This window comes from Perca flavescens, chromosome 1 (genome assembly GCF_004354835.1).
Source record: "Perca flavescens isolate YP-PL-M2 chromosome 1, PFLA_1.0, whole genome shotgun sequence".
NCBI classification, from domain to species: domain Eukaryota; kingdom Metazoa; phylum Chordata; class Actinopteri; order Perciformes; family Percidae; genus Perca; species Perca flavescens.
The window spans coordinates 9,485,286-9,502,170 of NC_041331.1; the positions used below are offsets into that span (position 1 = coordinate 9,485,286).

General features: G+C 38.7%; 1 protein-coding gene across 2 annotated transcripts in view; it reads right to left on the minus strand.

Moving 5' to 3' along the window:
* ano9b (anoctamin 9b) overlaps positions 1-16,885 on the minus strand; it is a 58,904-nt gene that overhangs the window by 30,637 nt on the left and 11,382 nt on the right. For both annotated transcript variants that reach the window (XM_028577627.1, XM_028577618.1), the window contains exons 5-9: positions 16,579-16,628; positions 16,323-16,381; positions 15,789-15,868; positions 14,967-15,101; positions 8,857-8,950 (exon numbers count right to left, since the gene is read on the minus strand). In XM_028577627.1, coding sequence (XP_028433428.1) covers positions 8,857-8,950; positions 14,967-15,101; positions 15,789-15,868; positions 16,323-16,381; positions 16,579-16,628 — 418 coding nt within the window. The remainder of the gene's footprint in view (positions 1-8,856; positions 8,951-14,966; positions 15,102-15,788; positions 15,869-16,322; positions 16,382-16,578; positions 16,629-16,885) is intronic.

Below are 16,885 nucleotides of genomic sequence, written 5' to 3' on the forward strand. Positions count from 1 at the left end.
TTGGTAACTGACTTCTTTTCAAAGAGAGGTGAGCACAAACTAAAAAACAAAATCCATGGTGCTAAACTGCTTGAATATCTCCGCGACCGTTAATGCTAAAAACGGACTGAGACAACCCATTGAAAGAGCAGAACATACACTTTCAAATGATAATTTGGTTATACATGTAATCTGAGCTAAAGGCTAAATAAATAAACTACAATAACAATACTGTTTGCATACAACACACCATTGTAATAGCCTAATTTAAAACATGTTTAATTTTAAATTAATATGCTATAATGTCTATAATTAGCAATAATAGGCGAATCAGTGTCAGGCTTGGTAGCTCATCGGTAGATACATATCATGTCAACATTATGGTTATGTCAGATTTAGTAGAAACATTGTGAAACACGTGGCCCTCAGTTTCAGAAACTGTCACACCAGGGAGTGGAGTAGCAACAGACCCCTCATCCTCCTCTTTGGATTTGAGACAAGGTGAGCTTATATCAAAATTAAAGCAAACCATGTTTAGCCATTTTGACTGAAAGGTGTTAAGTAACACTAACATCTTGTGTGTGTTTTATTATATTAGGTTACAATTAGGATAAGAGGTTAATATCAAATGTATCCTTCATAGAGAAAGATGATAGAGAAGATGTGATTGAGGATGATGGGAGTGAAGACAGCAGGGAGCATGAGTGTTGCTCTGAGCACAGTGTGGAAATGAGAGATGAGGAACTGGAAAGTAGGCAGAGCAGTGCAGACCAGTTTTTGTCAGAGGATCCAGGACTATGGCCAGATAAATTAACAGATGATCAGAGAGACACCATAGTATGCAGGCTGGCAAGTAAGATACAGAGAAAACAAACAAAATGTAGTAGTAACCACAGTAAAGTAGGCTAGAGAATGTTGAAAAAGGAGGTTTGAAATGTGTGTTATCAGGCTATTCTAAGCATTACAGTTAATAGTTATTATCCTATAAACAACTAGGCCTACAGATTCATGTGTACAGAGGCCCGATTATTTTCTTTTTGAGGGGGGTGTTGAGGAACATGGGGACTGCCTATACATAGGGCCCAGGGCCTGGTGCTACGCCCCTGAGTGGAAATCTACGCTTTGGTCTGATGAGTCCAAATTTGAGATTTTGGTTCCAACCGCCGTGTCTTTGTGCGACGCAGAAAAGGTGAACGGATGGATTCTACATGCCTGGTTCCCACCATGAAACATGGAGGAGTAGGTGTGATGGTGTAGGGGTGCTTTGCTGGTTGGGGATTTATTCAAAATTGAAGGCATACTGAACCAGCATGGCAACCACAGCATCCTGCAGCGACATGCCATCCCATACGGTTTGCGTTTAGTTGGACCATCATTTATTTTTATGGGTCCAAGCCCGAGGGGGCATGGGAACCACGTGTTGCAAAGCAACGCGGTTCACATTCATCTCCAACGGAGCGTGGAACCCTATTGTTTTTCTACTGATTATTCTTCTCCGCCTAAAACTCCGACTGCAGCCTAAACCGTACATGGTGGGGGGTTGCCATTTTCAGGACTGGTCCAAAAACCGCAAGGACCTCAGGCACAAAAATTGACCCATTTCCACCACTAGGTGGCGCTATAGCAGAAAAAATTTGTTTGGCCCTATAACTCCCACACCGTACTTCCGACAGTCAAAAAACATACATCTACGCGTTCACTGGATCCAACTGAATCACGTGATATAGGCCACGCCAATTTCCGCCTAGACTTTTATGCGTGAAAAATCGCGATTTATCAAAAACCTACTTTTTCGAACTCCTCCTAGACCGTGCGACTAATCTGCACAAAACTCGGACCGTAGCATCTCCAGATTGACCTGACCTAAAGTTGTAAAAATAATTTTTATACAATAAAAATTGCGCATATAACGCACAAACTAATTTATGTAGCTAACTATGAAAACACCAACTTTTCCATATCTCGTCCAAAATAAATGCTATCAACGCCAACCTTTAGATTCTTTTTTGCCATGACCCTTTGGAGGTTCCCCACACGTTTTACAAAAATTGGTCACTAGGGGGCGCTGCCAGTACAAAAAGTTTATATCTCATGAACGGTTCATCAGATTTATATAAAATTTGATGGGTACCATCTAGGGCCACTCCTGAGGCAAACCCTAGAGTGGGGTACTGAGGGGTCAAAGTGGGTGTGGCCTATGGGACCCATGTCTTAATTCACCACTTACACTAATGTGAACAACTTTAAATTTACAGGGTAGATGAACAATGGGCCATGGACCACACCTACCAAATATTACACATGTGGACCACTAAGTGGCGCTATAATGGTTTTTTGTCATTAACTCCACAATAGACATCACACATTAGAAATTCTTACATCCACATGATCCTTGAATCAAGTTGAATTACGTGATATAGGTCATGCCCATTTCCGCGCAAAACTTTTTCCGCAATATCGCGCAATGTGCAAAACCAACTTTTTCGATCTCGTCCTAGGCTGTGCGACCGATCTGCACGAAACCTTGTAGATAGCATCTCCAGATGGACCTGATCTTGTACAAAGAATTTTGCTATGTTAAAGTATGCGAATTTGACGACCAAACAAATTTTCCTAGCTAACTACCACACACATATCATATCATATCTTGGCCAAATTAAATGTTATCCGCAAAGGACTTGAGATCCTTGTTCGACATCCCACTGCGATGCTCTGTACCATATTTGGTGAAGGTCGGCATTTAGGGGGCGCTATAAGCAACGTTAATTTGTATTGGCCAATAACTCAATGGATTTAAATGGGAAATTTGATATTGCAATATCTCTCTCAAAGTAAAAGCAATCAACACAAAACTTTCGTTCGGAATGCTGCTCTGAGGCTCTGTACCAAATATGGCAAAGATCGGCCATTAGGGGGAGATATAGTCAACATATACCAGTTTGGGCCTTTTAACCCGTTCTGAGGTCGAGCATGTTGTATACAATGCCAAACGGCACATCTGATTCATAACCTTATAAGTTATTATTTATAAATTGTCAAAACTTAGGGTCTTTTTGCAGCTAAAAGCTAACAGTGGCCCTTTTCTGCTGTTGTTTTTTTTGTCTTCCTTGCCCTTACAAAAGGTTTTGCATCCAGCCTTGAAGTCCAGAGATTTTTCGGGTCTTTGTGAAATCAATCCATACTGTTACATCCAAGATTGATACACTGCGTGTAAGAAATGTAAATAGTTTGCCCTTTGAATTATGATGTTCTATATGTTTATTTTTGCACTGGATGACTCCAAATATATATATAGATGTGTTGCTCGTTCAGCATGCCGCTCTGAGGATTTGTACCAAATTTGGCAAAGATCGGGCATTAGGGGGGCGCTATAATCAACGTATTTGTTTTGCCCTGTTAATCAATGTTAATGGCATATTTGCAATGGGATTGTGCCACAGACCTTGCAGCTCACACTTCTCAATATTTACTGATGTTTATCTCCTAGTGTTATGTTTTGTTACGCGTGCTCCCCTGGTGTTCTACAATAAACAAACTTCTTAACCCACCTGACAAAGTTTCTACAACCTTCACAGTGGACAAATGTAACTCTTTTCTAACTTTTTCAATCCAAAATCAACACCATTCATAGGCGCCGATACCATGCTAAGTGGAGAATCTGTCATAGTGTTGTTGGATTCCCTTAGGGTACAGATTTGATCATTGGCAAATTATCAAAAGATGTTTTATCAATATTAATAAAGTTATGAATATGGTTATTAATAACTGTATCAAATCGACAATCAAAACGGGCCACCACCCTGCAAGTCAGGGACCAATAATCAAACTGTGGAACAGTCTCATTTCTGTGAAAATCCTTTAAAAGGAAACAAAGGAAGGGGTCATTTCAAGCACGGACCTTTTTAGCCAGCAATTATTACAACAAGTACACAAATAAAATAATCACAAGCAACTGCTAATTAAGTATAATAAGATTTATTAACGTCACAATTATCAGTAGCTAATCAATAATCCTTCATTAATAAACTTCTATACCTTCTTCAGTATCACAACCCAAAAACAAAACAGCATGTGTTGTGGACACGTGTCTGTGTGTGTGTGTGTGTGTGTGTGTGTGTGTGTGTGTGTGTGTGTGTGTGTGTGTGTGTGTGTGTGTGTGTGAGAGAGAGAGTGAGTGAAGAGGAGGGGCGGTGTCGAAATGTAGTTCTAACACAAAACTACAAACTACAGAAATGGCTACTCCTGTGAGCTGCACAAAACTATTTAGCCTCAAGAGGGCGGTAGTGGTGCTGGGTGCACGGAGAGGGGCTGAAGAAGCCGAGGTGGGGGTTGCTAGGCAACGCGCACGTTTATACCATATGATAGGTCACCTATTAGCTCTATACAAACTCCACGTGGTTAAGATAGCAGCGTTAGCTCGGGAGCAACGTGGCTAGCTTATATGTCCGTGTGTGTGTTAGTAAAAGGAACAGAATAAAGGAGGAAAAGAAAAGAAACACTCTGATCTTAGATATTGATAACGGCCAGCTCAGTGGCTAACAGCTGATTCATCGCGATTATCTCGCGGACAGTAACTAAACTCCGTGAAAAAAGTGATTTAGCAGGTAGCGATTACAGTTATACCCAGCTACTTAACACAACATAATCAACGGTATCGTGATCTATTGATACATTCACAGAAAACAGATTAATAATCATATATGGATCTTTACATGATTACAATCAGATCACATTAATGGCACAAGCGGTAGCGAACCCTTTGCTCATTAATAAACAAACCAAAACGCACTAGTTCTAACGTCTGCCCAGAACTGTGTACAGCCTTACTGTGCGTTGTTTGTCAGTTAATCTCTTGCCAGAGGTTAACGATCCGTTTCGTCCAGAGCAGGGGACGAGACGTGATCCAGGTCGACAAGCAAGAAACAGAACGCCGTCCTTTTCTTGAATCCAGGCTGATTAAACCCGCTGCAGATGAGGGAATACTCGGCCAGTATTTCCTCGGATCCCCTTTGTATATCCGACCGATATAAAGTTGTCCCAGCTCCAAACTTGACCAGCGAGGCGATGCTGGCTAGCTAGTCCGGACTAGTGCTTCCTGTCAGCAACCTGGGTCACCGTGGAAAAGCCCAGAAGCACAAAAGCCGACAGCTTTTATCCTTCCTCCGCCTCCTAGTGGCGGGTTGGTGCATTCAAAGGCCCGACAGCCAATGGGAAAACTGCAACTTTGTCACAGGTGTGAAGCAGTTCTTTGTCTCACCACCAGTCTGCCTTGCCTAGCATGTGGTGAAGGTAGATTCTCCATCTTGGCGACTCTGCCTGTAGGAGTTTGGTGAAACTGGCTTTGGGATTCACATGTAGGCCAAGATCCTTTGTCTTGCCTTCCCTGTGTCTCTGCCGTCAGCTCAATCTGAGCCAAATGACTGTTTAACCAGCTTCTTGGTCCCCAACGGTGTCACTGATTATGTTGGTGTCATTGATTCTTAATTTTCCACAAATCTGCTTGCGGTTACGTGCCAGTTAATCTTTTCATCTCCAATCCTATCTGTATTTGTGATAAGTGGGGCTGTCCTGAGTTAAAAGCCTACTTTACGGCTAAATTATCGAGTTAATAGGCGCGTGTGTTCGTGTCAGCCGCTGTCCACAATCGGCGCCTATGACACCATTTAGGCATTTAAAAATGCCCAAAGAGAATTGAAAGTAATTATCAGACAGGGTAAATTAAAGTATAAGGAAAAGGTTGAAGGAAACATGTCCTGTAGTAACACAAGAGGACTATGGAATGGTATGAAGTTTATTACTGGATATGGGTCCAGTAAACCCAGTTTATGTAATTTGGGTGTACAGGCTAACGATGCCAATACTTTTTTTGCAAGGTTTGATGAATCCGACTTCTCTACACTTCATGAGAATGTTCTTTTTAATCTTAGGCAGAGCAGCTCTGAGGACTGTAGCCCTGCTATTATTCTAAACACTGAAGAGGTTCGTCAGCAGTTAAGGCGTATTAAATCAAATAAGGCAGCAGGCCCTGATGGTGTGCACCCACGTACCCTAAAAGTGTGTGCTGACCAGCTGTGCTCCGTTCTCCACTCACTGTTTTCTTTGTCTTTGTCTTCTGCTAAAATCCCGGTTATGTGGAAAACCTCCTGTCTAGTCCCTATTCCCAAAAAAGCTAAGGTGTCTAACAGTCTTTCAAATCTGAGGCCTATAGCTCTGACCTCGCACATTATGAAGTGTTTCGAGAGGGTTGTACTAGATCATCTGACTAGGCAGGTGTCTGCCTTTCAGGATCCTTTGCAGTTCGCATATAGGAAAGGTGTGGGGGTAGATGATGCACTATTATATATGGTTCACAATATTTACAGTCATCTAGAAACTACTGCCAGTTCCGTTAGGATAATGTTTTTTGACTTTTCGAGTGCTTTTAATACTATACAGCCACATATTTTAGCTAGTAAATTAATCGATTTTAAATTGCATAATACCACTATTGCCTGGATTTTAGATTACCTTTTAGCACGACCACAGTTTGTTAGGATTGGTAACAAACATTCTGATACCGTTCTAACTAATACTGGAGCACCTCAGGGCACAGTTTTATCTCCCTTTTTATTTTCACTTTATACTGCTGACTACAGGCATAGTCAGCCATCTTGTTGGGTACAAAAATTCTCGGATGACACTGCTTTAGTGGGTCTACTTAATCAGGGTGATGATCTTGCCTACAGAAGAGAGGTGCAGTCTTTTTACACCTGGTGTGAGTCTAACTTTATGAAACTGAACGTAGGAAAGACCAAAGAACTTGCTATTGATTTTAGGAAGAAAAAAGAGAAGGTCCTTCCAGTTACAATTAATGGGCAGTTGATTGAAATTGTGCAGTCATATAAATTCTTAGGTATATACCTGGACGAAAAATTAAACTGGAAGGAGAATACGAATGTCCTAATGAAGAAGGCTCAGTCGAGATTGTTCTTTTTGAGAAAACTTAGATCATTCAACATCAGCACAAAGCTCTTAAATGTTTTTTATCAAGGGATTTTGGCTAGTGTTCTTTTTTATGCTGTACTGTACTGGGGAGGCAGTATATCTGTTGAGGACAAAAATAGGATAAACAAGTTAATCAAGAGAGCTGGTTCAGTTATTGGTCTTAACCCGGATGTACTGGAGGTTATTGTAGAGAAGAGGATTAGTTCAAAACTAAAAATTGTCCTGCTTTTTGAAGGCCATCCATTACACCCACTGTTCAAAGGACTCCGAAGCTCTTTCAGTGAGCGATTGGTAATGCCTCGGTGCTCTAGTGAGCGCATGAGAAGGTCTTTTGTTCCCGCTGCGGTTAGATATTTTAACCTACAATGTTAACCGTTGGATATTATTCTTGTCTTCTATAATTTTTTTTTTTTTTTTTTTATTCATGTATTGTGAAATTGTGTCTCCTTATTAGGTTCTATTGGTCTACTAGTCCAGAATTATTTGTTTGTTTATTTGTCTGTTAGTTGTGTATTGTGTTCGATTGCTGTATGGTTGGTGGCAAACCAGTTTCCCTATCGGGATTAATAAAGTTTTTTCAATTCAATTCAATTCAATTTACAACAACCTGACCAGCTCCCCTGCTCCTTCAACCACCACACCTGCGTCCCCCCCCTCCACCCTTTCAATCACTCTCTCATTTCTCTCTGCTCTCCCCTGTGGTCAGGGGGGTTAAGAAGTTTGTTTATCGTATAGAATTGTTAAAGGTAGTCTGTATATGAGTGGAGATGAACTGTTAACCACTACATTTGCAACAGCAGAGTAACGCAGACCTTGGGCATCAAACCTCTCGATATTCGCCAATGTTTGCCCCCCCCACGTAGTGCTTCAGGTCCTGCATTGGCGCAGCTCCTCGAGTCATCGGGGGCGACTTGCGCAGCTCCCCGGGGCGTCTGGGGCGACTGGCATCGGAGGCGACTGGCATCGGAGGCTTGGGCCCCGTCATAACTGCTTGCTTGTTTTTTTTTTTTTTTTTCTTCAACGCACCTCCAGGCTGTGTAAGGGCTATTTGACCAAGAAGGAGAGTGATGGAGTGCTGTGCCAGATGACCTGGCCTCCACAGTCACCGGACCTGAACCCAATCGAGATGGTTTGGGGTGAGCTGGACCGCAGAGTGAAGGCAAAAGGGCCAACAAGTGCTAAGCATCTCTGGGAACTCCTTCAAGACTGTTGGAAAACCATTTCAGGTGACCTCTTGAAGCTCATCAAGAGAATGCCAAGAGTGTGCAAAGCAGTAATCAGAGCAAAGGGTAGCTACTTTGAAGAAACTAGAATATAAGACATGTTTTCAGTTATTTCACACTTTTTTGTTAAGTACATAATTCCACATGTGTTCATTCATAGTTTTGATGCCTTCAGTAAGAATCTACAATGTAAATAGTCATGAAAATAAAGGAAACGCATTGAATGAGAAGGTGTGTCCAAACTTTTGGCCTATGCAGAATGCGTCCGGGAGGATGTTGAGCACTACTACTACACAGTCTGTCAAAATAGTCATATAATGTCCTCTTCAATGGTTCTCGAGGAGCTTTCCAAATGCTGAGAAAATATTATATGGATTTGGCCTAAAATATAAAATTTCTATCATAAAGCCTGCATTACAAACATGGGTTTTATCAGGCGAGAAGGTTAAAAGTTGAAGTTGTGTTATCAGTAAAAATGTCAATATATCTGAATACCAACAGAGCTGTTGTCATTATCTTCAATTTGTGATAATTTTCAGAACTAGTTTGTGTATTACAATCCATTTTAAGTGAGTAATGGATGAAGTTGTGAGTTATATTCACACTTCTAAAGTGAAATCAGTTGGTGAAGATCAAATCAACAGAATAAAGTGACATGAGATGAGTTTACCTTAGCATAGGTGCAGGTTTCGGACAGCTGCCACACTGTACATCTCTTATCACAGCGAGGACACATAATTATGTCGGACTGACACACTTCCGTACTGAGGACACACACAGAGATAAAGGTTAAAGGTTCCTGGAAATAAAACGTTACTCGTGTTGTGCCAGTAATTCAGAAAAAGCATGTTTTTTTCAGAAAAAAAACATGATTACAGTTTTTCTCAATCAATTTGGCACATTTACTGAAACAAACTTACAATTCTCAAAACTAAGTACAATCCTCACACCACTTGGTACATTCAGCACACCACTCTGTGACCTTCAAAAGGTGATTACTCATTAACTGAATTAACTCATGTTTCAAATGTAAATAAATCCATCAATGAATAAATCATTGTGATCAAAACAAAAGGTTTCTATTTGGAGCCAAAGTTTATACGCAAATCTCCTAAATGGTTATTTCAAATAAAATTGATGCAGGACAAATGTATATTTACTTTGAGTTACACACATCCCAGACAATGGCCACAATTAGATATGAAGCCTTGAAGGGATTTATTAGAAGTCTTTGTTACTGTTATATTGCTGTATGAAGACTGCTGTTCATATTGTTGTTAGACATTTGATGAATATGTTATGCAGTTGTTGAGATAATTAGAAAAGGCTGATAACATTTCAAATGTGTTTTAAATGAAGTCTGTTACCAAGGACAATACATACAATGCTATATATATATATATATATATATATATATATATATATATATATATATATATATATATATATATATAGGCCATATATACATATATATATATACACCAATGCACCTTGAATTATTTTAGTTGATTAATTTTTTTTTTTATTCTCTAACAATAAGGATCATGTTTGTTCCGCTTTCCATGTACATTGTATTTGGCATTCTTAGCACACAATTTGTGTTGTCCAGTAAACTGGGACTATAATATGGGAGGATTGTACAATTTTAAGAACATATACTAATTGTACAATCCTCTCAAATTATAGTCTTAGTTCACTGGACCAGTAACTATCTAGTGATGTACATTCATGTAACAACAGGAAGAGGACACCTCAATGGTTTTTGACCTTATATTTTGCTGGGGGGAAATAACTGATGAATATACTCTGTTCCATTCATGTTTACAGTGTGCATGGAATTTATAATTTAATAATCTTTATAGTTTCTAGATTTTAGAGTCCAATTTCTTCAGTGTCTTTATTTTCTATAATAACATATACATACAATATGTAGAGAAGGAAACTCATCCTCTATAAAAAAAAAATATAAAAAAACGTGACTGACTGAATGCTAGTAAAAATATACATTTATGAACTACTGCTCTTAACTGAAACCATTCAATGAGTCACTGTCATTGGCAAAAACGAACAGTTGTACACTTGCATTAAAAGCGAGCAGTGGAAGTTAATAGGACTTAGGAAATTTATATTTTAGCCCATGAGAGAGAGAGAGAGAGAGAGAGAGTGAAAGAGATATTTACGCATCATATTCTAGCATTGTAGAAAATTGATCTTCATGGTAAATTTTCTGAGTAACATTATCTTCTGCTTACTTTTAAGGCAAAGAGTACAACTGTTAATTTGTGAAAATGATTAGTAGCCTAATCTTTGAATGGTAGGATTATGACGGTTTCAATTCAGAGCAGTGGTCAGTTAATGTATATGTTTAGGCTACTTACGCATTCAGTCAGTCCACAATCGTCTGCCTCGCTTTCTCTCGCTGTTTCATTACAGCGGCCGGGTTTCTTTTCTTTTTATACAAATGATGTGTTTCACGTCATACTTCCACAAGAAGCTGCTGCTCACTCTGTATAAAGTATGTACAATGCGTATTCTCCATTTTGGCATCAGATCTGTGATCGACCTCGCGGTCTTTTGAGGAAAGCCGTGGACGCACATCTATCTGAATTACTTCAGCCTGGCTCAACCTAGTCGCTCCTCCTCAGCCTGGCTTGGCCTTCATGAAACACACCAAGCCAGGATGCACAGATTAGACTAGGTCAAGCCTCGCTTTATCTGTTATCCTGGATTTATATATTCTGCTTTTGTGAAACAGGCCCCTGGAATCCAAAATCAAAATGCTTGAAAACAAAAGCTTGCAGGATGGACAAAATTATAATTAAAATCAGTTACGACTTCTTAGAACTCAATATAATGATATAAGATACAATAAGGCTGCTGCAAACTTATTAAAGCTACATTATTATTATTATATGATCAGGGAGAAAAGCCGGGTAGACTTCTTGCATGGTGGGTAAACAAAAGGAAACCGAAAGGGCAATATATTTCATTGAGGATGCAAATGTAAATACTATTGTTGACCCACTGGAAATTAATACAGTTTTTAAAAGTTTTTATGAAAATATCTACAAATCACAGTAGCCTATATTACTAATGTGGATGTCCAGAAGGAATTTTTAAACAGACTCTGAGGAAAAGTAAAAAAGGCCTGGATAAACAATTAAGCATGGTTGAGATATCAGAAGCTATAGCTGCAATAAAGGGTGGGAAAGCAGCAGGGCCAGATGGCCTCCCAAATTGACTTATATAAATACTTTAAAGATAAATTATGAGATGTATCTAGAATCCTACCAAAATGGCTACCACTCGGCCTCAATAAGAGAGGCCTTAATCATCCTGCTTCCAAAACCAGGAACACCTAAGACTTAATGTGAGAATATGCCACCTATAACTTTATTAAACACTGATACAAAAATCCTCAGTAAATTTTTTGGTGAAAAGCTAGAGGCTTCCAAGTATTGTGGGGGATGACCAAATAGATTTGTAAAGGGAAGGCAAGGATTTCATAATGTAAGGCGCGTTCTCAATGTACTGTACTGCCAAAAAGAAGAAATAGACACGGCTCTTCTCTCGCTTGATGCAGAGAAGTCCTTCAATAGGGTTGAGTGGACTTATATCTTTGACGTTATAGCTTGATTTGGTTTTGGAAATGGTTTCCCTAACTGGATCAAACTATTACATCTCAACCCTATAGCTGTGGTACTGACAAATGTTGTGGTGTCTTAGCCCTTCAATATCACAAGAGGTTGCCCCCAAGGTTCACCTTTATCACCATTTCTGTTCATACTAGCTATTGAACTACTAGCAATAGCAATTAGATTTAGTAGGCAAATACAGCAGTGTTAGATCTAATGGGCCTGTTTGGTTGTGTCTTCGGATATGAATTAAATGCTTCAAAATAACCACTAATGCTGCTTAATGAAAATGAAAGACAATATATAAACCAATACCTATTTGCTTTCAAGATCTCATCTAATTTTACATATTTGGGCATCAAAATAACACCTCATTTAGAAACTATAGCACCAACAAACTATGAAGTAATAATAAACTCAGTACATAAATCTATAGAAAGGTGGATGTCCTTAACTATATCAATGAGAATAACTATATTAAAAATTAACATATTGCCTACATTCATGTTATTTATTTCAAAATATCCCTCTCGCGCCACCCGCAGGAATGTTTAAGAAAATCACAGCACTCTTCAGGAAATTTATATGGAATAAGAAATGTCCTTGAATCCGCTTATCTCTGCTGTATCTTCCACTTGATACTAGGGGGCTGAAATGTCCAAATCTTTATTGGTCCTACTTAGCAACACAATTGAGAACTACAATGTTTTATTTTTCTTCTGGAGATTCTCATTCTTAGATGGACATAGAGCCATGCTCCTTTAAGGTACCATTGCATTTGTACCTGCATCCAGCCAAGCTAAAGTACTTAAGAATACATACTGCTCCTCCTATAGTTCTTAATATGGTTAATGTATGGTATGAGGTAAAAAAATATATGACCATATTGGACTCTCTGTCACAATTCAGTCCAGTGTGGGGCAATGTTTCATTAAAACAGGCAAGCTGGCTTCAGGATTCATGATATGAGCAAATAAAGGAATAAGTAAAGTAGGCAATCTCTTTAAAGAAGGGATTCTAATGATCTTTGAAGAAATCTCTCTAATGTATGACATTCCAAGGAAATATTTTTTTAAATATCTCTGAGTGAGGAATTTTATTTAACAATTGCAATGAGATTGGTTTGATTTCACCAATATACTGTATAACTGGCTTGCATCTGGCTCTAAAGAAACATCAATAGTTAGATGTGAGACATGGAGGGCTGACTTAGTAAATTTCAGAAAATGATTGGAAGAAAATATCAAACTCTAATTTAAAGCTAGGTCAATGGAGAGACGAATTGGGGGTGTATGAGAAAATCTGGAGGCCATTTGACCGGTTTGTAAAAGAAGAAGACATAGGCGAGCTGCTACTGTGATACTGTCATATCATTTGCTTTTTGTTTTTTGATTGTTGTAGTACGGCACAGAAAAAAAAAATACAACAGAAAAATTATCACTAACTACTGTACAATATGTGTAAAAACAAATGCTAAAAATGTATCAATCTCCTGGGTCATCCAATCTCTCCTCTCTGTCTGGCCATAATATTTCATCGACATCACACCTGATATCCTCCCTTGTAATGAAACAAGAGAAAAATCTTTTGGCATGATGCAGCCACCCCCTACAATAATCTGCTGTGATATCCTTACAACCAGTATCCATTGCACTAAGTAAGGCCAACTGGTCGTGAGGACAGTCATCATATACCTTCCATCTTCATGCGAAAAAGAACTCCTCAAATGGGATTTAGGAATGGTAAACAAAAAGCGTATTTCACATAACTATTACGTCTCTAATATATGTGTGACAGGTTGTTGTGATTGTTGTTGCTCTATTTAGCATGTAGGGATTTACACAATGAACATGTGCACAGTTGCATTTGCTAGGATTCAATAGCAAATGAATGCAAACCATTTTGACCTGCAAGGCTCACTCAGTGCATTTTGTGCCAAAGCAATTATAAATGACTATAGTCATATGAACAACTGACCTAATGTTCATATAAATAGTCATATAGTTTGACAAAGTTTAATAGTATTTTGACGACTATGCCAAAGCAAATGAGAGAAACTGTAACGGAAGTGCTGGCTTCTTAGGACTCTCCAGAATGAGAATGTAAGAAACAGCCGGTAAGAAATACTTATCGCATAAATACTTGTTGGAGAGGCAGGAGTCAAGAGATATTGGACCTCATGCAAGTTCCAGTCGCGCAAACAGATTTGTTCTTATGTGGCCCATAGGCGTATTGTAGGAGAATTTAAGGCATTCATGCACACGGAGGCATCATTCAATTTCATTTTGGCCACTATATTTTGGCAACTATATTTGGATTCTTCAGGACAAGTAATAAGTTCAAGAATAGGAACATGTCAATTTATTTTTGTCACACCTGTGTTGCTTGCTACTTGTTACAAACCTTGAACCTCTCTGGACTCAGTCTCGACTAGTTCTTGTCTTGTGACTCGACAAGGTGGTCCTGACTACAGCACCTCCTGTAGGCTGTAATATCATCCTCTGTTATAACACCTGACAGTGCTGCATTACTTACTGGCTGTAATATCCCGTCTAATAGCTTATTGACTGTTGTATAAATAATCATGTACAGCTTTGCTTCCGGAAAGACATTTTAACATCTTAACTTCATGTCAAACATTTCCCTGTTTATGTCTGTTGCAGTAGAGCTCTGCTCTGATGACATGCTGTTTACACCAGTACTTTTAATATTATATGATATATGATATGTGTTTTATATATATGATAATATGATAATTGTTTCAGCTCCTCAACACTGCTAAATCTTGTCTGCTGATTTCTGACAGCAGGACTTCAAGCTCCACAGAGTAAAATTATTCGTTTTACTCTTTGGTAACATTTTTGATTAAATGAAACTTTCCCACACACAGATCGGATCAGAAATACTTATATGGCAATGTTAGTGCTGTGGAGTTTGTTAAAAATAAAATTTAAAACAACTATGTCCAATTAAGAGAGTTTGGTGAGGTTTAGAAGAAAAATCTGCATATGTTCTTGCATTAGGCCCGGTGTATTTTAATACCACCACGAGAATTCATAGATTTAAGAATTCCTAACAAAGTTAACCAGTGTTTACCATATTTTAGATAATTTACCACATATAACTTCAACAGCATCTGACTCACATGAGAGGGTTGGTGTTAAAAAAGGCGAGTCCATACAGGAACACTAAAACACCCAGAGCAGCAGCTGGAACCAGCAGTTTGGTATACCAGCCCAGCCACAAGTAGTACAAAGCCACTTTCTCTCCAAAGTAACACCTGCAGGAAAGAAACGCACAGGCAGACATGATGTAATCAATCACTGGATACTTTGATAGTGAATACAATTTAAACATGAAGATTCTCAGGCAAGTTCTGAAGCTATGAGGAAAAAAAATGTGTCTATAATTTCTAAGTGGATTTATAGATATTTATTAACGATGGACATCAGCAATGACCCTCAGACGTGTAAGTCACGCTGAAGTTAAAGAAATGTGTATTATGTCTGTGTGTTCAGATTTGTGTTAAGACTGAGTTATGGATCCCAGAACAAGCAAAGTTTTTGACGCAAATTGCAGCAATCACACACCAAGTATCTTAATCGCTTCCTAATGGAAGCGATTAAGATACTTGGTGTGTAGCTGACTATATTGGTGAGCTTTCAAATCAGCAGCCAAACTACAATAACTAACTTCCTGTTGTTTTTACAACACCTGCATGCATCTGTCCCTTTCACCTCTGTACCTTTGTCTCAGTTTGAAAACCACTGGTCTAAACAAATGCAACAGGTTTTAAATTTCGCTTTCCTTAATCTATTAAGTTAACATCCTTAAAAGTAACAGACACAGAGACACTGTTAGACAGACGGACGGACAACGAAACAGACGGACAGACAGACGGACAGACAGACAGACAGACAGACAGACAGACTGACAGACAGAATTAGACAAAAAAAGACTGACTGACTTGATGTCGTTAAATGGTTGCTCTGTAAACAGACCCGACCATCGAGCCCACTTCTTCTTCAGATCTTTCTGCTTCTTTCTCTGAAAATCATGGAGAAAACAACATACAGACATCATCCTATATGATATTACACTCTTTCACATCAACGTTACAACACCTGGGCAAAACGATAGCCTTGAATTATACTTTTATTCATTTCAAATTAATTACTTAAACTGATATAACAACACCATCATCTATTTGAATCAATGTAATTGGATTAAGGTGTGAAAAAGGTTTTTCAGACATATTTAATCAACATGTCATATCTTTGAATGTGTTTTCTGAGCATGTTGGGCACAAACAATTCTTTCAGAAGGAACAAAGTGATATCTAATCTCCTGTTCAGGTTGTAGTTGAGTGTACTGTGTGCAGCTGTGTTAGTATCAGATTGTATTGTATCAGCAGATAATCAATATTAAAGGATCTTAGCCAAAAACCTTGATTGTGTAAAAGCTCCAGCAGTTTAATAAGATCAGTCAAAGGTTGACTCACCTCATGGAGGCAGAACATGGTTTCAAACACATGCTTCATCAACAGCTCCTCCAGGTTTTCTGATAGAAAAAACAGAACATATCTGCATGAGAGGCTGTTGTTTGTCTCATATCTCAACATGTTCGATACTCAATATTCATGGCTGCCTGTTCAGATTCTGCGTGGATAATATGTTGTTATGTCTGCTGTATGTTTGCTGAAGGTCTACAAATCTATGGATGATACTATTGAATTATATTAAACCAATTACACTCACCTCCTGTGTTGATGTAGGTATGTTGAAGGATGAAATTGACCATTCGGATTCTGGAAAAATAATAAAAAGTTCAAGGAAAATGAAGAAAGTCTATTGGCTGGATCAGAATGAGTACATTATGACGTTATGTATTTTGACTGCAAAGGTGTTGTTATACACTATACACATACATCATGCAGCCTAAAATCAGTGAATCCATCTGTCTATGAAAACTAAACTAAGAGCCTGTTTTGACCTGGTTTTAACAAACGTCCTGAGTGATCGCAAGTGGACAGCTCTAAGTACGTGTATTTACACATGGCAACAG